This window comes from Erinaceus europaeus, chromosome 9 (assembly GCF_950295315.1).
Source record: "Erinaceus europaeus chromosome 9, mEriEur2.1, whole genome shotgun sequence".
In the NCBI taxonomy this organism is placed as follows: domain Eukaryota; kingdom Metazoa; phylum Chordata; class Mammalia; order Eulipotyphla; family Erinaceidae; genus Erinaceus; species Erinaceus europaeus.
The window spans coordinates 23020293-23041344 of record NC_080170.1 but is presented as its reverse complement, the minus strand read 5'-3'; the positions used below and the strand labels follow the sequence as shown (position 1 = coordinate 23041344).

The 21052-nt window shown below is 38.2% G+C and overlaps 2 protein-coding genes and 1 non-coding gene across 7 annotated transcripts in view; 1 reads left to right on the top strand and 2 right to left on the bottom strand.

Moving 5' to 3' along the window:
* Positions 1 to 21052, top strand: part of RNF13 (ring finger protein 13) — a 79171-nt gene that overhangs the window by 35822 nt on the left and 22297 nt on the right. For 4 of the 5 annotated variants that reach the window (XM_016185989.2, XM_060197534.1, XM_060197533.1 and 1 more), the window contains one exon: positions 19185 to 19272. In XM_016185989.2, coding sequence (XP_016041475.1) covers positions 19185 to 19272 — 88 coding nt within the window. Of the gene's footprint in view, positions 1 to 19184; positions 19283 to 21052 lie in introns of all 5 variants that reach the window. The other variant, XM_060197535.1, reaches the window with a different exon arrangement.
* PFN2 (profilin 2) overlaps positions 13270 to 21052 on the bottom strand; it is a 39170-nt gene continuing 31387 nt past the window's right edge. Inside the window, exon 4 of the mRNA XM_060197536.1 lies at positions 13270 to 13464. The gene's annotated coding sequence lies outside the window, so the exon portion shown is untranslated. The remainder of the gene's footprint in view (positions 13465 to 21052) is intronic.
* Positions 13692 to 13819, bottom strand: LOC132540630 (small nucleolar RNA SNORA52). Its single transcript, XR_009551820.1, has one exon. It is a non-coding gene; the product is annotated as a small nucleolar RNA SNORA52 (small nucleolar RNA).

Genomic DNA, 21052 nt, shown 5'->3' with positions numbered 1-21052 from the left:
TAACACTGTCTTTACAAATCCATCTTTAAAAAAATTATTTGTTTGGAGAAAAAAAAGAATAAAAAATTATTTGTTTCTTTGCTTGTTTATGTATGTATGTTTGTTTTTACCAGAGCACCACTCAGCTCTGGCTTATGGTGCGGGGGATTGAACTTGTAATTTTGGGGCCTCAGGCATGAGAGTCTTTTGCATAACCATTTTGATATCTACCTTCCCTCCCAATCAATTCATGTTTTTTTAAAATAAGATTTTATTTATTTATTTATTCATAAAGAGGAGATAGAGAGAAAGAGAATGAACCAGATATCACTCCGGTACATGTGCTACTAGAGATTGAACTCAGGACTTGAGAGTCTAGTGTTCACTGTGCCATCTCTGAGATGACTACAAATTCATTTTTGGGCTGCCTTTGGTAGACTAGACATATTGAGACTGCTGTAAAATTGATCTGATGTTACTTTTACTTAACTGTCTTAGACCTGAGTGTCATTTAATGTCTTGCATGTACTTTAGAGAATGAACATGGGATATTGTCTCATGTACTTACAATGGCTTAGTCTTAGATGATTTATCTTGAGTAGGGAAGGAAGGCTACACTGACTTCTGCTGTGCCTGGGCTTTGTCTCAGCTCCTTTCAGTTCATGAAAGAAACAGCACCTCCATAATAAACTTTTTATTTTAAAAATATTTATTTAATTTGATAGGACAGACAGATATTGAGAGGGAAAAGGGAGCTAGAGGGAGAGAGAGAGAGAGAGAGAGGAAGAGACACCTGCAGCACTGCCTCACTACTTGTGAAGCATCTTCCCACCCCAACTTCACCCCCACCACAGGTGGGGACTTGGGAGCTTGAACTCAAGTCCTTTTGCATGTTCTCAACCAGATGTGCAACTCCTCAGCCCCCATAATAAACTTATTAACATGGTAAAATCATAACTGTAAGGGAATTTGAAAATGTAAAGCACTTTGTAACAAATAGCTATTGTTACCACTGCATATAAGTTTAATCTAAATCTCAGTTGCCTTTAAGTGGGAAATAGATGAGAGCTACTAAATGTGGTAGATTTTCTGCTCCTCAGAGCTGTGGATGTTTTTCATAGTAGTTTGCATTGAAACTATTTTAAAATTTAATCCAAAATGAAACTATAATTAGATTGTTCCAACAAAAGTGAAATGCCATTGTAATTTCATGAATTTCTTGCTGCTAATAAATTAAAAGAAATGAATTCTGCCCATTTCAGGGTTGATTGCACTATTATGCTATGTAGTTTGGGGTTCACTCCAATCTCTGGTAACTAGAAGCTAGAATGCTTGTTCCTTTTAAGTTTCTTTTTAAGGATGAGGTGGGAGTTAATTCAAGTTTAAGGAAATACTGCTAATTAGTATTTTTTTTTTTTGAGGGCAAAAATGCAACTTGGGATGAATAGGTAGGCATGTAAATCCTCCTTTTGACTGAGTTTTCATCCTGAGAGTACTGCCAGTGGGCTTTGAGGATTGAGCTGTCACTCTCACTCGTCTCCTTTCACTTTCTGCCTTGAATTTCACGCTCCAGCCACGCCACCTGCATGAAGTCTCTCAGTCTTCTTTGCCTAGCTAATCGTCTCTTTGTCCCTTTCCAAGAAGACTGTTGCCACCCATATTTCTGTTGTATCATTAAATGCTGAGGATCCTACCTCCTGTGGCAGGAAAAAAATCTAAGTATGCCCCCTTCTGCTTTGTAAATATCTCCTTTGTTGTGTTTCTCATGTCAGCTATTTTCCACTTAGATATAAGCGTACCATACTTAGAATTCATGTTTTTAATTATATTTCCATTCTGACTTGTATGATAGTAGGACCATCAGTACGTTTATTAAATTCTACTACATAGTATAGTATAGTATAATATAGTATAGTATGGTATGGTATGGTATGGTATGGTATGGTATGGTATGGTATGGTATGGTATGGTATAGTATAGTGGCAAAACTTCCACTTATATGTATAATGCATTCTTAAAAGACATGTACATGTGAAGCAACATGTATGAAAAGTTAAAACCAATGCAGCCGGGGAGATACCTCACTGGGTAGAGCATATGCTTTGCAAATCGGAGACCCATACTTGGCTCCCATCACTGTACATGCCAGAGTGGGGCCTTGGTCTCTCTCATTAAATACACAGATATTTTAAAGTTTAAATTTAGGATTCTCATCTCAGAAATAAAAATTTCATGCTTAGCATAGTACTGTATCCACCAGCTTATCTCTTTATTTCTATTCCATGTGAATTTTTCCTCTCTCACATGTAATATATGTATTACTGATGGGCTGGGAATAAGTCAGCCTGTAGAGCACTAGCTTGTATGCCTGAGTCCTCAGATGTTGCAGGTTCAATCCCTGGTACCACCTTATGCCAGAACTGAGCAGTATTCTGGTCTTTGTCTCTATCACATCTTTTGTTCTCTTTCCTCTAATCAATAGAAGTGGTGAAATTAAAAAAAAAGTGACAACATAAAATTATTTTGTTGTACAAATAGATGATTTGTGATTCAAAGAGAGTTAATAAAACAACAGAAGTTCAACAAGGGAAGGAAATTGCATGGTTTGTAATATTTAAGATAGCGCTGCTTTAATTTTGTCACCATCTTGCAAGAAGCAGATTTGAGTCTGGATCTGTGTGTTGCCTTGAAGAGATGCAGCCGAACTCATGCTCAGAGTCAGTATTTGCTATATGGTGTACCAGAAGGCCAGTGAGAAGACCTGCTGGTTACACAGCAGCTGCCTCGTCTGAAAACAATCACTTTTACTCATGCTGATAAAAATTATCCTCTGAAAAATGCATCTCCTTAGAAAAAAAGCAAAACAATTATACTCTGTTTATCTCTGTACAATGGAGTTCTTGACTGGGACAAAGAGTAATTGTTTGGAAATGTGAGTTTTTGATATTTGAAATTAAAAAATAAAACATTGGTGACTCTGGTAAATAAATTAAGGGTATAGTCAGTTTTTTAATTAGAAAAATTGATATTGTAGCATTCTAAGCAGAATTTTCATGGAAGCCTTGAATTGGAATCCTACTGAAATGTATCACTGTGTTTTGTTCCATATGTACCTTGTAATACACACACACACACACACACACACACACACACACACATGGCTGAGAGAGAGATTGCTCACTTAGTCCTGTGTGTACTAGTGGGTCACCACCGCCAGCCCTTACAGCTCACTTGATAGAGCGTACATTTCACTATGTTTGAATCCAGGTTGAAGGCCCCAGCATCATGTGGTGTACCATGCACAGGGGATGCTTTGTAAGTGGTGAATCAGATTCCTCCTCTCTCTCTTAATTTTTAAATTTTGTTTATTTATTTATTTATGTATTTATTATTGGATGGAGACAGAAATTGAGAAGAGAGGGGGAGATAGAGAGGGAAAGAGACTGAGAGACACCTGTAGCCCTGCTTCATCACTCTGCTGCTGGGGACCAGAGGCTTGAACATTGTAGCATGTGTGCTTAATCAGGTGTGCCGCTGCCTGGCCCCCTTCCCCTCTCTTTCCATCTCTGAAGTGGCTGAAAGGAAAATAGAAAATGAGACTTCTCAGAGAGGTGGCAACGCTCAGTCACACCCCCCCGGGGTGGGGGAGAATAAACGAACAAACAAAAAAATCCTGCTTATTTCAAGAGCAGTAAGTTACTAGAAAAGGAACTTTTCAGAGCTATGCAATTGTATAACCAAATGTACTTACCAGAAAACTGTCACTTGTCACTAACTCAAGATATTTCCACTGTACTTTTAAAACATTTGTATACATAAATTTTCAGGTCTTCATTGGTGGGAGGAAGCTTTGGTATTGTGGTGTCTTTCCCTCTCTCTTTCTTTCTCTCTGTCTCTGTCACTATTTATCTAAAGTTGACCTGGAGCAGTGAAACCCTAGTGACAACAAAAGTTTCTTCATAGTTAAAAACCTCCCATAATTAAAAATATTATTTAGGTACAAGACTATGTATTAAAGGTACAATTTCATACCTCTTCACAATGTGACTGTAGGGGCCAGGTGGTGGTGCTCCTGGTTAAGCGCACACACTACAGAATGTTGCTATATGTTGTACCCACCACCAAAGTGCCAGTATCTCTCCATAAAGTCTGGGAGACACACTCCCCTGCCCCTTTGGGTAAACTCAGTTCTGTAGTCTGAATCTCTCTGAACAAACGAAAAAGCAGATGTGTGGTGAAATTGTACATGCACGAGGCCCTAGGTATGAGAGGGAAAGAGAGAAACGTAGCAGTTCCCTATTAATGCTATTGATTTTTAATAAATTTAATCAGGTTTCATTAAGTACATTTTGGATCATATTATCTTCAGTTATATGTTATCTTTGTAAGGGATCTATCTATTTGGGATATTTTTACAATAATTTCTCGTGTTTTGTCAAGTGATATTAAATATGCCATACAATGTTTGCTTATTATTTTTTTTTTAAAGTGTTTGCTTATTAAAGTGTTCCATTTTTGGTCTTGTGTTTGAAAATCTTGCAACAGGAATGACTCTTTGCATCACTGTGCATTTTCTATTTCTTTACAGTGTAGTCTTTTTTTTTTTTTCCCCTTTGTTCCATATTATTATTTTCTTTTCCTCTTGCTTGACTCTAGCATAAAATTCTGTGGGTTTGCCTCTTTAACTTTGTCTTCTTGAGCACAGCAGTTAATGCTTCCCCTCCCAGTTCTGAATGGTGGGCTTGTAGTGCAATGCCTAGAACCAAAATGACTAGGTGCTGAAGGCGGAGTATACTCAGGTCTGTCACTGAGTGACTCTGAGTATCAAAATTCTCTTGCAGTTGCTCCACCTGTTATTTCTCAAGTTTAATGCGAGTCTCTGGCATTAACTGAAAATTCCTAGTAGGCTGATAGTAGGTATAGAGAGTTATTCTTTCGTTGCACAACATGTTCTTAGAACAAGCTTTCTTTTCAGCGGTGGTGACATGGAGGAAAGTAATGAAGATCTGCTTGGAATCTGAATGCTGTCAGTAGCCATTAAATATCAGCTTAGCTGCTTCATCTTCATAGGTTCTCTAATCTGTACAGATAACAAGAAAATACTCTGTGCAGGCCTTTGTTAAACTTCAACTACAAGTAGAAAAGGAAACATTGAGAAAAGCTTTTATTTAACATTTAGAGGTTTTAATTTTTACATAGTTCTTTACAAAGTAGTTTTGTTTTAACTTTAAAACTTTATTAACATGCTTGAGAAAGAAGCAAGGCATCACTCTGTCATGTGTTATGCTTGGGGTTGAACTTAGAACCTCACACTTGTCAGTCCTGTACTCTATTCTTATAACACCTACCATGCCACAAGAATAAAATTGTGGGGGCTGGGTGGTAGCACACTGGGGTAAGTGCACAGAGTACGAAGTGCAAGGACCTGCACAAGCATCTTGGTTTGAGTCCCTGGCTCCTTACCTGCAGGGGGTTCCTTTGTAAGCAGTGAAGCAGGTCTCTCTCTCTATCACCCCCTCCTCTCTCAGTTTTTCTGTGTCCTATCCAACAACAACAATAACAACAAATGGAAAAATATGGCCACCAGGGACAATGGATTCATGGTGCAGACACTGGATCTCCGTGATAACCTTGGCGGCAAAAAAATAAATAAAATAAAATGTTTTCAAAGGCTTTTTTTTAAATGTCAAACTAATATCAAACACGAGAGATAGCTATACATAAAGACTTCTTTGGGTGTTCTTAACATTCTTGGGAGAAATGATTATTTTTAATCTTTATTAAGAATCATGTACCAGATTCAGTGTAAAAGCTTCATATAGCAACCACCTTTGAAGGTCACTAGATAGACCTTTCTTTCACGATGGTATACTGTAGAATATAATTATTACAATATATAGAAAAACACCAGTTTCTTTTCTAATTGTAGACACCTACAGAACAGTAAGAGCTAACTTTATAACTGCAGCTCATAGTAAGAATTCATTTTAAGTTCATATCCCTGCACATACATAATAGATAATAGTAGAGTTTCACGGAACAGTACTTTCTGTACCATTCTGGTAAATAATATTTCCTTTTATTATTAAAATAAAGAACATCCAGATCCTCTAAATTATTCCTTAACCAGCGCAATTTGAAAAATACTGACTCTTATAAACCTTTTGTTTGTGTCAGTGCAAAATGGTAGGGACAACAAGAAGTATACTTTCTGTCTAGATACTTCTAAATTAGGAATTTGATTTTTACTTGCAATTTTAATGCTACGTTTTGTTTCTCAGTGTTAAAATCAGTACACTCTCATATATCAATGATTGACGTTAAGTTACTGCCACTTGAGGGGAGAAGACTCTGTGGGTAAAGTAAACTTGCCTTACCCTACTTGTTGCCCTCACTTTGACCCCTGACACCCTCTGAGAGCATCATGGAAAACATCAATGGAAGGTGAAGGCTCTTTGGTCTCTTCCATGCCCCCAACCCCTGAAAATACTGGATAAAATTTGGAGGTAGCTCAGCAGTTTACCATGTGCACAAGACCTTGGGTTCATTCACTGACACTATAGTATTGTTACAGACATAGTTAGCATAAAGTCAGTTTTTAAAAGTTTCAGGAATTCTTCTGAATTGTCTTCTGCTGTAGTTGAAACAAGTATGACTGCGCATGTGAAACACAAAAGATTTAAATCAGCCTTACCCAAACTATTTTCTAGTGAAACAAATACTTTTCCTTTACCTTTAACCTCAAACAAACATGTACAGCTGTAGTACTCCACTTGTCAAAAGGTCACCTCTTAGAAAATAATGTGAAAGAGGGTTGAAAATTTTTGGCCGCTATAATAAATGTCTCAAAGCTTTGATATTAAAGCCATGTACTTTTTGTGACAGTTTTACTTGGAATTCTTGTATGCTTGTATTTTATTCTAGAGAACAAGGTTTTATTTCTATTGAGTTAATAACACATACAAATGTACAGGGAAATTCATAAGAATTACAGAACTATTTTTACTGAGAACTCAATGTCACAGTAGCATACCTACTATGTTGGAACCCTAGGTACAGGGAATTAACTTTATAAAGGTCACTATAAAAAGTTCTGATAGCACTATAAACAAGGGAATGGAGAAACGAAAGTTTGAACCTAAGTTTTGAATTCTGACTTAAATAACCATAGATTAAGTCATAGATGACCTTAATTTTTAAAGATTTCCTCAGTTAAGTGACCTTAAGTATGTATATAGGAGGAAACAATGACTATATTTTCTTTTTTTTTAAAATAATTTATTTCTTTATTGGGTAATTAATGCTTTACATTCAACAGTAAATACGATAGTTTGTACATGCATAACATTCCCCAGATTCCCATTTAACAATACAACCCCCACTATGTCATTCATCATCTTTCATGGACCTGTATTCTCCCCACCCACCCACCCACCCCAGAGTCTTTGACTTTGGTGTAATACTCCAATTCCATTTCAGGTTCGACTTGTGTTTTCTTTTCTAATCTTGTTTTTCAACTTCGGCCTGAGAGTGAGATCATCCCATATTCATCCTTCTGTTTCTGACTTATTTCACATTTTTATATTTTCTGTTGTCATAATTTGCTAACTGATTCTCAAAAGAAGCAAATTTAAATTCAGATGCATATATTCATTCATATTCTTACTACAGATTATATATATATGTATATATATATACTTATATATATATATTTTAAATTAAGGTCACTTAACTGAGGAAATCTTAAAAAATTAAGGTCACTTAACTGAGGAAATCATTACTTACAGGACTGTATTTTTTTCACATGTTCCCAAGATTGATGTCAGTTTACTTCACCTTTCACCATCATCGCCCTTCAGAGTTCATTTGGTCCCCAACCCCTATACTTATTTATAAAAAATCATTACTTTTTTTTTTTAACCAGGGTACTGCTCTACTCTCGCTTATGGTTATGCTGAGGATTGAACCTGAGATCTCTGAGCCTCAGGCATGAAAGTATTTTTGCATAGTCATTACAGTATTTCCTCAATTATCATTTAAAAATTAGTGATTTGATCATGTTTAACAGGATTGTAGATTAAAAAATTGCAGGGTTGTAGTTTCACACCACCAAAGTTCTTTGTACTCAACCTCCTGCCTCTAACCCCAGTGATAACCATTATAATTCTCACAATCTTAAAGACAGTTGGATTACTTTTTTTTTTTTGCAAGTCCACAATATGTTTCAGTTCTCTGTATTTCTCATATGAACAAACCATTTCCTAGCTACCTTTTATTTTTTTTGAGAGCAGAATTCTTTTTTTAAATATTTATTTATTCCCGTTTGTTGCCCTTGTTGTTTTATTGTTGTAGTTGTTATTGATGTTGTTGTTGTTGGATAGGACAGAGAGAAATGATGAGAGGAGGGGAAGACAGAGGGGGAGAGACAGACAGACACCTGCAGACCTGCTTTACCAGCTGTGAAGTGACTCCCCTGCAGTGGAGCTGGGGGCTCAAACTGGGATAACTGGGATCCTTAAGCCGGTCTTTGAGCTTTGCACCACCTGCGCTAAACCTCCTGCACTACCACCCAACTCCTCAGAGATCAGAATTCTTAATCAGCTTTACCTTTTTAAAAGTTTCTCTGCTAGAGTAAAGAATATAAGAATGAACTGAAGCTGGAATTAGTGCTTGGTGTTTTACCTTAAACTATTTAAAAATAGTCCCATCTTGTACATCTTGTTAACCAGTCTCTTTTCTGTCTATCAGCATTCTCTAACATACTCACAAAAGATAGTTACCATATTTAGAAAATCAATATTGATAAGTACTGTGTCTACTAAGGTAGAACATACACATCATTCATATGTACTTAATGATTTCATACCCTACTTCACATAGAGGTTTTTAAATATTTATTTATTTATTCCCTTTTGTTGCCCTTGTTTAATGTTGTAGTAATTATTGAGGTCGTTGTTGTTGGATAGGACAGAGAGAAATGGAGAGAGGAGGGGAAGACAGAGAGGGGGAGAGAAAGATAGACACCTGCTGTTCTTCATTCGAATATCACTTTACTCAGTAAGGCCCTTTTTTTTATTTTTTATTTATTTATTTTTTTTTTTTATGAAAGTCTATGCATATGCATAAACATTATGCTGTCTCCCTAGCCCTATTTTATTTATTTATTTATTTAATATTTATTTATTTATTTTTTTATTTAAGAAAGGATTAATTAACAAAACCATAGGGTAGGAGGGGTACAACTCCACACAATTCCCACCGCCCAATCTCCATATCCCACCCCCTCCCCCAATAGCTTTCCCATTCTCTATCCCTCTGGGAGCATGGACCCAGGGTCATTGAGGGTTGCAGAAGGTAGAAGGTCTGGCTTCTGTAATTGCTTCCTCGCTGAACATGGGCGTTGACTGGTCGGTCCATACTCCCAGTCTGCCTCTCTCTTTCCCTAGTAGGATGGGTCTCTGGGGAAGCTGAGCTCCAGGACACATTGGTGGTGTCTTCAATCCAGGGAAGTCTGGCCGGCATCCTGATGATACCTGGAACCTGGTGACTGAAAAGAGAGTTAACATACAAAGCCAAACAAATAGTTGAGCAATCATGGACCCAAAGCTTGGAAAAGTGGAGAGGAAGTATTAGGGAGGTACTCACTGCAAACTCTAGTGTACCTCTGCTTTCTTACTTTGGTGCCATACTCCAAACTCAGTCAATTTCTGCTTTGCGTTTCTACTTCTTCTTCTTTTTTTTTTTTACATGCATAACATTCCCCAGATTCCCATTTAACAATACAACCCCCACTATGTCATTCATCATTTTTCATGGACCTGTATTCACCCCACCCACCCACCCACCCCAGAGTCTTTTGCTTTGGTGTAATACTCCAATTCCATTTCAGGTTCGACTTGTGTTTTCTTTTCTAATCTTGTTTTTCAACTTCGGCCTGAGAGTGAGATCATCCCATATTCATCCTTCTGTTTCTGACTTATTTCACTCAACATGATTTTTTCAAGGTCCATCCAAGATCGGCTGAAAACGGTGAAGTCACCATTTTTTACAGCTGAGTAGTATTCCATTGTGTATATATACCACAACTTGCTCTGAATGACTCTGAAAATGTCCAATAGTTCTAGGTTATCTATCTCTTCATTTAGCTCCCTTATGTCTTTACTGATTTTCTTCCTGGATGATCTGTCAAGTTGAGATAGTGGGGTGTTGAAGTCCCCTACTATGATTGTGTTACTGTTAATATATTGCTGTAGCTCTTTCAGTAGAAGTTTGATGTATTTAGATGGCTTCTCATTAGGTGCATAGATATTAATAATTGTTAAGTCCTCTTGATTGACTGATCCTCTGAGCATTAAGTAGTGTCCATTCCTATCTTTTTTAATCTTATCTATTTTAAAGTCTATCATGTCAGATATGAGAATAGCTGTTCCTGCCCTTTTTTGTGGGCCATTGGCTTGAATGATAGTTTTCCATCCTTTCACTTTAAGTCTGTGTTTGTCTTGTTACGTTAGGTGAGTTTCCTGTAGACAACATATTGTTGGGTTGTGTTTTCTGATCCATCTTCCTACTCTGTGTCTTTTAATAGGTGAATTCAGGCCATTCACATTTATTGATATCAAAGATTGAAGATATTTTAACGCCATTCTTGTAGAGTTTTAGAGTGTTTTGATATATGTTCTATTTGTGGTGGTCTGGTTGTTTATAGGAAACCTTTTAGAACTTCTTTCAAGGCAGGCTTGGTGATGGTTGCTTCCTTCAACTGTTGCTTGTCTGAGAAGGTTTTGATGCTTCCATCTAGTCTGAATGACAATCTAGCAGGATATAGTATTCTTGGCTGAAAGCCTTTCTCATTGAGCACTCGATAGATATCTTGCCATTCTCTTCTGGCCTGTAGTGTTTGTATGGAGAAGTCTGCTGCTAATCTTATGGGTTTTCCTTTGTAGGTGACTCTTTGTTTTTCTCTTGCAGCCTTGAGGATCCTTTCTTTATCCTTATTCCTTTCCAATCTAAGTATGACATGTCTTGGTGTCTTTAGGTCTGGGTTAATTCTGTTTGGGACCCTCTGGGCTTCTTGAATCTTTATGTCTTTGGTGTTGTCTAGACTAGAGAAATTTTCAGCTATTATGGCCTGGAGAATGCTTTCTTCCTCCCCTTCTCTTTCTTCCTCTGGTAAGCCAATAATGCGTATATTGTTTCTTTTGAAGTCATCCCATAGGACTCTGTTGTTGTTTTCAGCATCTCTTAATCTCTTTTTGAGATCTCTTACTTCTTTTTTAGTTGTCTCTAATTCATCCTCAATCTTGCTAATTCTGTCTTCAGCCTCATTGATTCTATTCTCTCTGCCCTCTACTGCTTTCTGGAGTTCATCTATTTTGTTGCCCTGCTCTGATACTGTTTTAGCTTGTTCAGCTAGTTGCCTTCTTAGCTCAGCGATTTCAGCTTTCAGCTCTCTAATAACCATGAGATTATTAGAATTTTCTTCCATATTCTCATTTGTTGTTCCTGCATTTCTGATTACAATTTTTTCAAATTCTTTACTCACTCCTGTTATTATTTCCTTGGCTAATGTTTGGATGTTGAACTCGTTGTTTTGTGCTTCACCCTCTGGAGGACTTTTAGCTGGACTCTTGTCCTGGTTCGAGTCTCCAATATTTTTTCTTGTTGTTTTAACCATTTTATATAAGTTAACAGTTTTTTCAATCCCTGAGTTGGAGTTCAGTGGTGTAAAAGCCTTTTTTTTTCCCCCTGTAGGCTATGGGAGCCTGAGGGCTTTTAAACTATCAATAGGCTTCTTTGTTTAATCACTGACTCCTGACCAAGAAATAAAGCAGGGTGTGGCAGAGATAATCCAGTGGTTATGCAAAGAGACTTTCACAGCCCCTCAGCTATGCCACAGAGGTATAGGTCTTCTCCTGAGTTTCCCGGTTAGATCTCTGTGCCCTGGTGTCCCTCCCTGTTGCTGCTCCAGATTCTGAGGGTAGTAGCAATGGAGACTCAGAGTTGCACTTGGTGAGTCTCTGGGGAGTCCTTTCCTCCCTTCAGCTGTCCCCTTGTTGGTGGAGCAGACTGGAGGTGGTGTCTCCACTGACAAACTGTTGAACTGTGAGCAGTCACTTAATCTCTCCTTAGGCCCCTCTCTCCTCTCTGTCACCAGCCACGCGTGTTTGTACTCACGGGTGATTTACTGGGTTCCTGTGGTCATTCTAGTCCTGTCTTGTTTTGGTCCGGGTGGTCTCCTTTGGTATTCCTAGTTGATCCGGGAGAGGATAGGAGAGGAGAGAAAGCGATCTGCTGCTCGTAGCTCCGCCTAGGCCCTTTTTTTTATGCTTTGTCTGTTTTGTTCCCTTTCATCTTGTTATTTCATCCTCTCATTTGAAAAAATTTCCCCAGCTTTTTATCACAGTTAACCTAAAGTTCCTCTTCTCAAAATATAACTGGTCCCATAAAATTTACCACAAGTATTTCAACCACAGCTTTTCTCTTTCTCAGTTTCTATGAACTCTACAATTTTTTTTTTTTAGCACTTCTCTCCTTGGTTAATACTAAGTTTTGTGTATAAGATTAATGTTGCACTAGTCTTTTTTTTTTTTTTTTTTAAAGGGAAAAAATGGTTGCCAGGAGTGGTGGACTCATCATACAAGTACCAAGTCCCTGTGGTAAATAAATAAATATGAGGGAACAATGCTTTGATTTCACACACATACAATTAAGACACACAAAAAGAAGACAACATGAAGGAGATAGCACAGTGGTTACACAATCAGACTCTAATGCCTGAGGCTCTGAAGTCCCAGATTCAATCCCCTCAGCACCACCATAAGCCAGAGCTGAGCAGTACTCATGTTAAAAAAAAAAAGAAAGGAAGAAAAGAAAAGAGAAAAAAGCAAAGCAAAACAAAAAAAAAAAAAAAAAAAAAAAAAAGAAGAAGAAGAGGAGGAAGAGCAAGGAGAAGAAAGAAAGAAAAGATTAGCAACCTGGAAGGTGTTGTAGTGGATAAAGGATTGAACCTGGATGAGGTCCTGAGTTCAGTCTCTGACATGGAATATGCCAGAGTGATTGGTGCTGTGGTTCTTTCTACAAATAAATTAAACAAACAAAAAAGATGGAAGATTCTGTTGAGCATTTGTTAAGAAACTAGAGTAGAGGGTGGGAAGATAGTATAATGGTTATACTGCCCTATTCTTGATGACTTCTCAGTTCAGTGACTCTTCCCAGAAATTTGTAGAATTGTTAAGTAAAACTAGCAATCTCAGTTCTCATGTTGACTCATCAGGAGACTCCATACTCCTGTTTTTATTTATTTATTTGGAAAAGGCTGTTTATTTGCAGGGGAGTGGAGCTCTAATCAAACAGGCCGAATTCCATGTCGTTGTCCGACTCTTCAGACTCATCCTTCTTTTAGACTTTCTTCTCCTTGGCTGCCGCAGGGGTGCAGCTGGTGGCAGATTCGGCCACAGCCCCACCAGCAGGGACACTGGCTGATACCTAGAATGGCAGGGAACACTCAGTGGGGGCAGGTGGCCACCCACAGGCTGAGCTCAGCTGACCAGCTGGACTCCAGGGGAAGCAGAGGCTTGGCACCCAGGCTGGAGGGAACTGGACAGAGCTCGTTTCAACCCTTAGACCGAACCCTCAATGGGGAAGGAACCATCAGAGCAGGTGGGGTGGGCTATTTGTAAAGCGGGGTGTCTGGGACAGGGCATCAGCTGTGGGGATGTCCAGAAGCACCTGTGCAAAGGGCCACAGAGGCCCTCACTGGAGGATGGGACTTCTAGGATGCTCTGGTCCACAAGTGAACCCTGGAGACCACAGGCCGGCCAGCAGAGATTAGGATGGACCCTCTCAGTCTCTCTCTCTCTCTCAAGATTTTATTTATTTATTCATAAAGAAGATAGGAGGAGAGAGAGAGAGAAAAAAGAATCAGACTTCACTCTGGTACATGTGCTGCCAGGGATTGAACTCAGGACGTCACACTTGAGAATGCAATGGTTTATCCACAGCACCACCTTCTGGACCACAAACTCCGCACTTCCCTATCTGATCATGTAAAGTTGAGCTCAAATCTCAGCATTAAATGTGACCTTAGGACAGTTGTAGAAGTCTATCATTTCCAAAATTTAGAAAAAATATTTAAATTGTAGACTTGTATTATTAGAGGTAGTAGTACATATGTAAAACCTCAGTACATAGAGCCGTCTTCTATCAGTAAAACTCTTTGGTGTATGTATTCTTAAAATTCATGTAGGGGCCAGGCAGTGGCGCCTGTTACAATGTGCAAAGACCTGGTTCAAGCCCCTGGTCCTCACCTGTAAGGGAAAAGCTTCAGGAGTGGTGAAGCAGGACTGCAGGTGTCTGTCTCTTTCCCCCTCTATCTCCTCCTCCCTTCTGAGTTTCTCTGCTTCTAAGAAATAATAATAAATTCATATTTACATTTTCCTTGCACTCATATGTTCCTTAAATGCTATTTCCTCATGATCATCTTGACCACATAATCAACTTTTCATCTCCTATGGTCTATTTTATTAGTGTCAGTCCTGTACTATCAGTTTGTTCAGTCTGGAAATAAACCGATGTGTCATGTCCAGGGCTTTTTTTGTTGAACCTGTATTATTACAAAGACTCTTCCGTTAGCAGTATTATATACAAAACAAGTCAGCAATCACGTATTTTCTTAGAATTCTTGGGTAGGTGCTACCTGCTTTACCTAATTTAGTTACAATTGATTCATTGACTAGAGGGGCCAGGTGGTGGTACTCCTGGTTGAACGTACATGTTACAATGCAGAAGGACCTGGGTTTGAGCCCCTGGTCCGCATCTGCAGGGGGAAAGCTTTGCAAGTGGTGAAGCCGTGCTGCAGTTGTCTCCCTTTCTCTCCCCCTCTATCTCTCTCTACCCTCTAGGTTTCTGGCTGTCTCTGTCCAGTAAATAAAAGCTAATAAAAATTTTAAAAAGTTGTTGACTAGACGTAAAAATATTTATTGCATTTATCACGGTTTGAGCTAATAGCTCTCATCCAACTTCTTTTTTTAGTTTATTTTTTTATTAGTGATTTAATAGTGATTTACAAAATTAAAGATAACAGGTATAATTCTATGCCTTTCCCACCACCAGATTTCTCTGTCCCCATTCCCTCCATTGGAAACTACATTAGTTCTTCCAAGATCATAGATACGGGTTGACTATTATTTCTATAACTATCTATCTATATCTGTATGACTATTTATATATATATATATGTATATATATATATATCCATTTTTTCATCATCCCACCTTTTCTTCCTAAGTCAAACCTACTCCTTGAGTGTCCTTCTGTTTTTTTTTTTCCCCTCCTCTTCTCTCTCTGGGTCCTGATAGAATTGGAGTTCAGAGCCCTTTGGTTATCTTCCCCTAACACTTACCTCTGTAGGAGTATGAATGAAAATTCTTTGGGGTGCAGAAGGTGGAAGGTCTGGCTCCTGTAATTGCTTCTCCACTGGACATGGCATTGGCAGGTCGATCCATCCATACTCTCTGCCTGTTACTATCCCTAGTGCTCATTCACCTTTTTTTTTTTTAACTTTATTTTAATTTGATAGGATAGAGAGAAATTGAAAGGGAAGGGGAATAGAGAGGGAGAGACCTGGGGGCTGGGTGGTGGCTCACTTGGTTGAGGTCACGTATTACAATGCACAAGGACCCGGGTTCAAGCCCTCTGTCCCCATCTGCAGGAGGAAAGCTTTGCGAGTGGTGAAGTAGTGTTGCAAGTGTCTCTCTGTCTCTCTCCCTCTCTATCACCCTCTTGATTTCTGGCTGTCTATCCAATAGATAAAGATAAAATTAAAAAAAAAAAAGGGAGAGACCTGCAGCACTGCTTCATCATTCATGAAGCTTCCCATCCAACTTCTTAAGAAGGCAGATTAGCAATGTAGAGGCTTTTTTATACCATCTCAGTTTTGTTGCCTGTTTTGGATTTGGTTTATTTACTCTACAAGCTTTTTGTTCATGATTCTTTCAGTTTTTTGCTTTCCTCGGATACCATGTGTTTTTCAGTTGGATTTTATGAATGTCAAACCTTTCACATGCTTACTAAGTGATTTAGGTTTTACTTCTGCATCATATGTTCTTAAAAGTGCCAGCTGTTGCTTTGTTAAAAATGTAGTTTGACACATAAGTTTTCTAGTTCATAAACATGGATAAATTTTCCTTGTTTGTATCACATCCTTGTTGGTCCATATGCTGATGTATTCCTTGATTGATTTTCGTTCCTTTTTTAAAAAATTTTTTTTTGGAAATCAATTAAACAGTAAAAACCCTGGGAAACCTTGTTAAATTTTTGAAAACATGTTTCTGTGTTTTTACAGATTCACACTGTACTTATGGAATTATTCTGAGTTAGCAGTTTTCTATTTTAGCTTTATTATCTTATAATAATTATAATTATTATAATTATTATTATAATAATTATAATTATTATTAAAAATTATTATCTTATAATAATTATAACAGGACAGCTTTTGCTATTGATAGAATTTTATATTGTAGGGAGTTGGGTGGTAGCGCAGCGGGTTAAGCGCAAGGACCAGCGTGAGGATCCCGGTTCCAGAACCCGGCTCTCCACCTGCAGGGGAGTCACTTCACAGGTGGTGAAACAGGTCTGCAGGTATCTGTCTTTCTCTCCCCCTCTCTGTTTTACCCTCCTCTCTCCATTTCTCTCAATCCTATCCAACGATGACGACATCAGTAACAACAACAATAAAAAAACAAGGGCAACAAAAGGGAAAATAAATTTAAAAAGGTGAAAATTTTATATTGTATTCATTGAAACAATTACATTTCAGTGTGTGAAAGAAACATTTCTCCTTAGCTGCTTCTTGCAGTTTTAATAAGCTTTTATTTAGATTTACTTAACACATAGTAGTTTGTTTAAATTCATTAATTTATCTTCATGGTTCCTAGCAATATGAGAAATTGAAAAGCCTCATGTAAAATCATTGTTTATTTTGCCCCTTTTCCAGAAAAATTCACACACAGAAAGATGGAGATTTAAGAATACTTCTTTGAGCATTTGTTCTAGAAAAAGTACGTGTGTGAGAGAATGTGATATAGGGTACTGGATCAGATCTCTAAGAAGAATATAAACGGTGCTGGGCGGTGGTGCACCGGGTTAAGTGCACACATAACAAAGCATAAAGACGCGCAAGGATCCCAGTTTGAGCCCCCGACTTCCCACCTGCAGGGGGTTGCTTCACAAGAATTGAAGCAAGTCTGCAGGTGTCTGTCTGTGTTTCTCTCCCCTCCTCTCTCAATTTCTCTCTGTCCTATCCAAAATAAACAATGAAAAAAATGACCGACAGGAGCAGTGGATTCACAGTGTATGCACCGAGCCTCAACGATAACCCTGAAGGCAGGGCAAAAAAAAAAAAAAAAAGAATATAAACAAATTGACGTCAGTATTCTAAGCAGGGATCAATTACATGGCTGCTTGGGGACAGATGTAGAACAGGTACGCTTCATGAAGTTGACAGAATTGAGCGCCTCCTAGACATGCAGAAGACAAAGCCTGTTCCAAGCACAGATGATGGAAGTAACGTGCAAATACACAGGCAAGGGAGAACCTGGCCAATTTGGAGATCTATGAGTGCTGAGATTTCTTTAAGGGTGGCGACTGTTTGGATTTACCTGAGTGATCACATATAAACCCTACAAATACTTGCTGAATTGAACTATTTATTTTTCATTAGTTATCGTGGTTTCTGAGACTCCCTTTCTCTGTGTCCAAACTTGTGATCTTGTACATGTGCCCTTTGCAGGGAGATAGGTTAAGTAAAGCAGTTTCAATGACCATGTGAACTCGTGGGTTTTTAAAAAGAACTGTAAAGTTTGTTTTATACTTTCAGAGAATCATAGTTGTTGATATATTAAATTACTTTTTTATTTAATTGTATCTGTGGGAACAGTTTTTTGAAAATATGATAGAAACATTCTTCCTTCACTACCTGGTTAGCTTTTGGGGAATAGTTTTTTTTTTTTTTTAAATTGTCATTAAGCATCGGATAAAGAAATAGCCATGGGGGCCAGGTGGTAGTGCACCTGGTTGAGCGCACATTACAGTGCGCAAGGACCCAGGTTCCAGCCCCTGGTCCCCACCTGCAGGGGGAAAGCTTCACAAGTAGTGAAGCAGTGCTGCAGGTGTCTCTCTGTCTCTCTCCCTCTCTATCACCCCCTTCCCTCTCAATTTCTGACTGTCTATCCAACAAATAAAGATTTAAAAAAATTAAAAAAAGAAAAAAAATTGCAGTCTCAATCAGCTATAGTTTAAGTAAGAACAAAGTGTAGTCTATACTTCTTGGGCTGTATGATTCATAAATAGTTCCTTAGTGCATAAATAATAAATAAAGGCAGTAATAAAGAAAGGTTTAGAAACTATAAAGTTAATTGTAAGCGATTTTTATTTCCTTAGAAAAATGACAATATTTAGGGGAAGAAGCTATGAGATCTCAGTTTTAGTTGGTTAAGAAAAATCCCCTTGGAAATAAAGCTGACACTCATAGACAAAAAAAAAAAAAAAAAAAGTTTGTGGTGATCTTTCCTTGTATCACTAAAATGTTCAACGATCAATATTCTTGCTGTTGTTCCTAATATTAGAGTAGCCGGCCCTGTGTTAAGTATTTATTTAAGTATACGGTTGATAATCACAGAAGTAGGAGTAACTTTTGCTTGACTAATTTCTATGTGTCAGTCATGGTATTTGCACTATGATACTTGATAATATTTGAAAGTATTCCCATTTTAAAGTTGAGGAAGCAGAAGATTAAGGGAGAAGATGCTTTGCCCAAGTTTATCCCACTGGCAAGTGGAGGTACATTTGAATTCCTCAGGGCTAATGTCTCTTGACCTAATCACAGCAAGTCTCTACCTCTTTAGAGCTAGGTAGGCTTATTGCATTGAATTCTTTTTGTATCTTAGCACTCACCTGTATTTTTTATTTGCTTCTCATTTCACTTATTTTTTTGAGTGAAATCAAGAAGATACCTATAAAAAATACTTGGTATTGAATTGCAAATCACCCGTCAGGTTTCAAGAGTATACTTTAAAGCATTGAAAGGTATATATAATCTAGTACTAGAAACATGGAATAGACTGGCTGAGTTTTGCTTGTTAAAAATTGCGATTTTATAATGGAGCATATTCTTGGTTATCACACCAGTGCTTTCTTGGATGCAGGTTTTGAACGCACAGAGGGCAGGATACAAAGCAGCCATAGTTCACAATGTTGATTCTGATGACCTCATTAGCATGGGATCCAACGACAGTAAGTACAGGTATCACTTTTCTTCTCTCCTGTTTGACAGATCACTCAAAACTAAAACTTAACAGAATCTTCTCTTATTTTAACAAGCCAGATACCTCCTGTTAGAAACTAAAATTCCCTTTCCTCAGTGTCTCGGGACAGTTTCTGCCATCACATTTTATTTTAGCCAGGACATGGGATGAACTGACTAGTGAGCCATCGACATTTGTCATCCTCAGAAGGCAGCAGAATATGGTGGGAAGACCATCAATTTCAGACTTGGGAAATGTGGATTTATATTACTGGACTTGATAGGGTGTGAAAATAGGAAGGATGAAAATACATCAGGAAGCCCACGGCATGGTAGAGGGAGGAGGAGCCTAGATAGGAATGAGCCTCACGTTTGAGTCGCAATTCTGCGGATTCCTAAGTGCATAGTCAGGCTTAGTTATCGATATGAGTTTGCTCCATCTCTTCTCCCTTGCTTACTTCTTTTGACAAATATTTGTGGACACCTTACTGAATCCCAGCTTGTACCTCCTGCTCGCTGTGTGACAGTGAGCTAGCTCTTTGCTTAACATCTCTGCCTCACTTTTCTGATCTGTGAAATGGAGGTGATAATAATACCTAGTTTGCTGGGTAATTGTGAAGATTGAATGAATGAAGACATTGAAAATATCCAGAAGACTGCCTGGTTCTTAATAATTCTTTAATATTTATTCAGTCATCATTGTTATTATTCTTACACTCTAGATTGGAAGAGAGGAAGTGAACACATAGCCAGAGAGGACTATTCTCTGTCAATAGTGGTAAGTGCTATGAAGAAAAAAAACACTTATCAGGGTAAAGATGTAGAATGTCAGGTAGGAGAAGGAGGTACACAAGGCTTCTCTGAGGCATTGCCATTTGGGCAAAGGTCTCAAGAGAAAGACTCCAAGAGAAAGACTTGTACATCTGAATTAAGAAAGAGACATTGAAATTTTGTTTGAGAAACATGGAGCTTGATTGAAACACCTGTTTCAATCAAAGCCCAAGTACTAATCTGGCAATTGGATATTATGACTCTGGAGAGGTTGGGGCTGGCCATTTGAGTTTAAAGTTGTCTCAACGTCATGGTACGTAGACTATTTGGCAGTGCATATGCCAGAGTCATGGATCAGAAATAGAATTTAGTGTTTTGTTTTTTTTTTAAAGAATTTTGTGAATTAGAACATGTTTAGATTGGTTTTTCACTAGTTGATGTTGCAGTTTCCAAGATGACTCTTGATGTTTTCATTTCCTCCTTTTCGTTAACCCTCTGGCTAAAGTGATGTCATTTGGAAATGATTGTAAACCAAAAGCTTCTCCTTATGTTTACAGGAGTATCGTTAATAAAAATGAAGACCTTTTATTACTTTTTTCTCTTTTGTCATCACTGGGGCCTTACTGCTCCAAGTTTGCTTTTTCAGATAAAAAGGGGAGGGGAGGGCACAGCGGGTTAAGTGCAGGTGGCACAAAGCATAAGGACCAGCATAAGGATGCCGGTTCGAGCCCCCAGCTTCCCAGCTGCAGGGGAATCACTTCACAAGCAGTGAAGCAGGTCTGCAGGTGTCTGTCTTTCTCTCCCCCCTCTGTCTTCCCCTCCTCTCTCCACTTCTCTCTGTCCTATCCAACAACAACGACATCAATAATTACTACAACATTAAACAAGGGCAACAAAAGGGAATAAATAAATAAATATTAAAAACCTCTATGTGAAGTAGGATATGAAATCATTAAGTACATATGAATGATGTGTACGTTCTACCTTAGTACCTGTCCT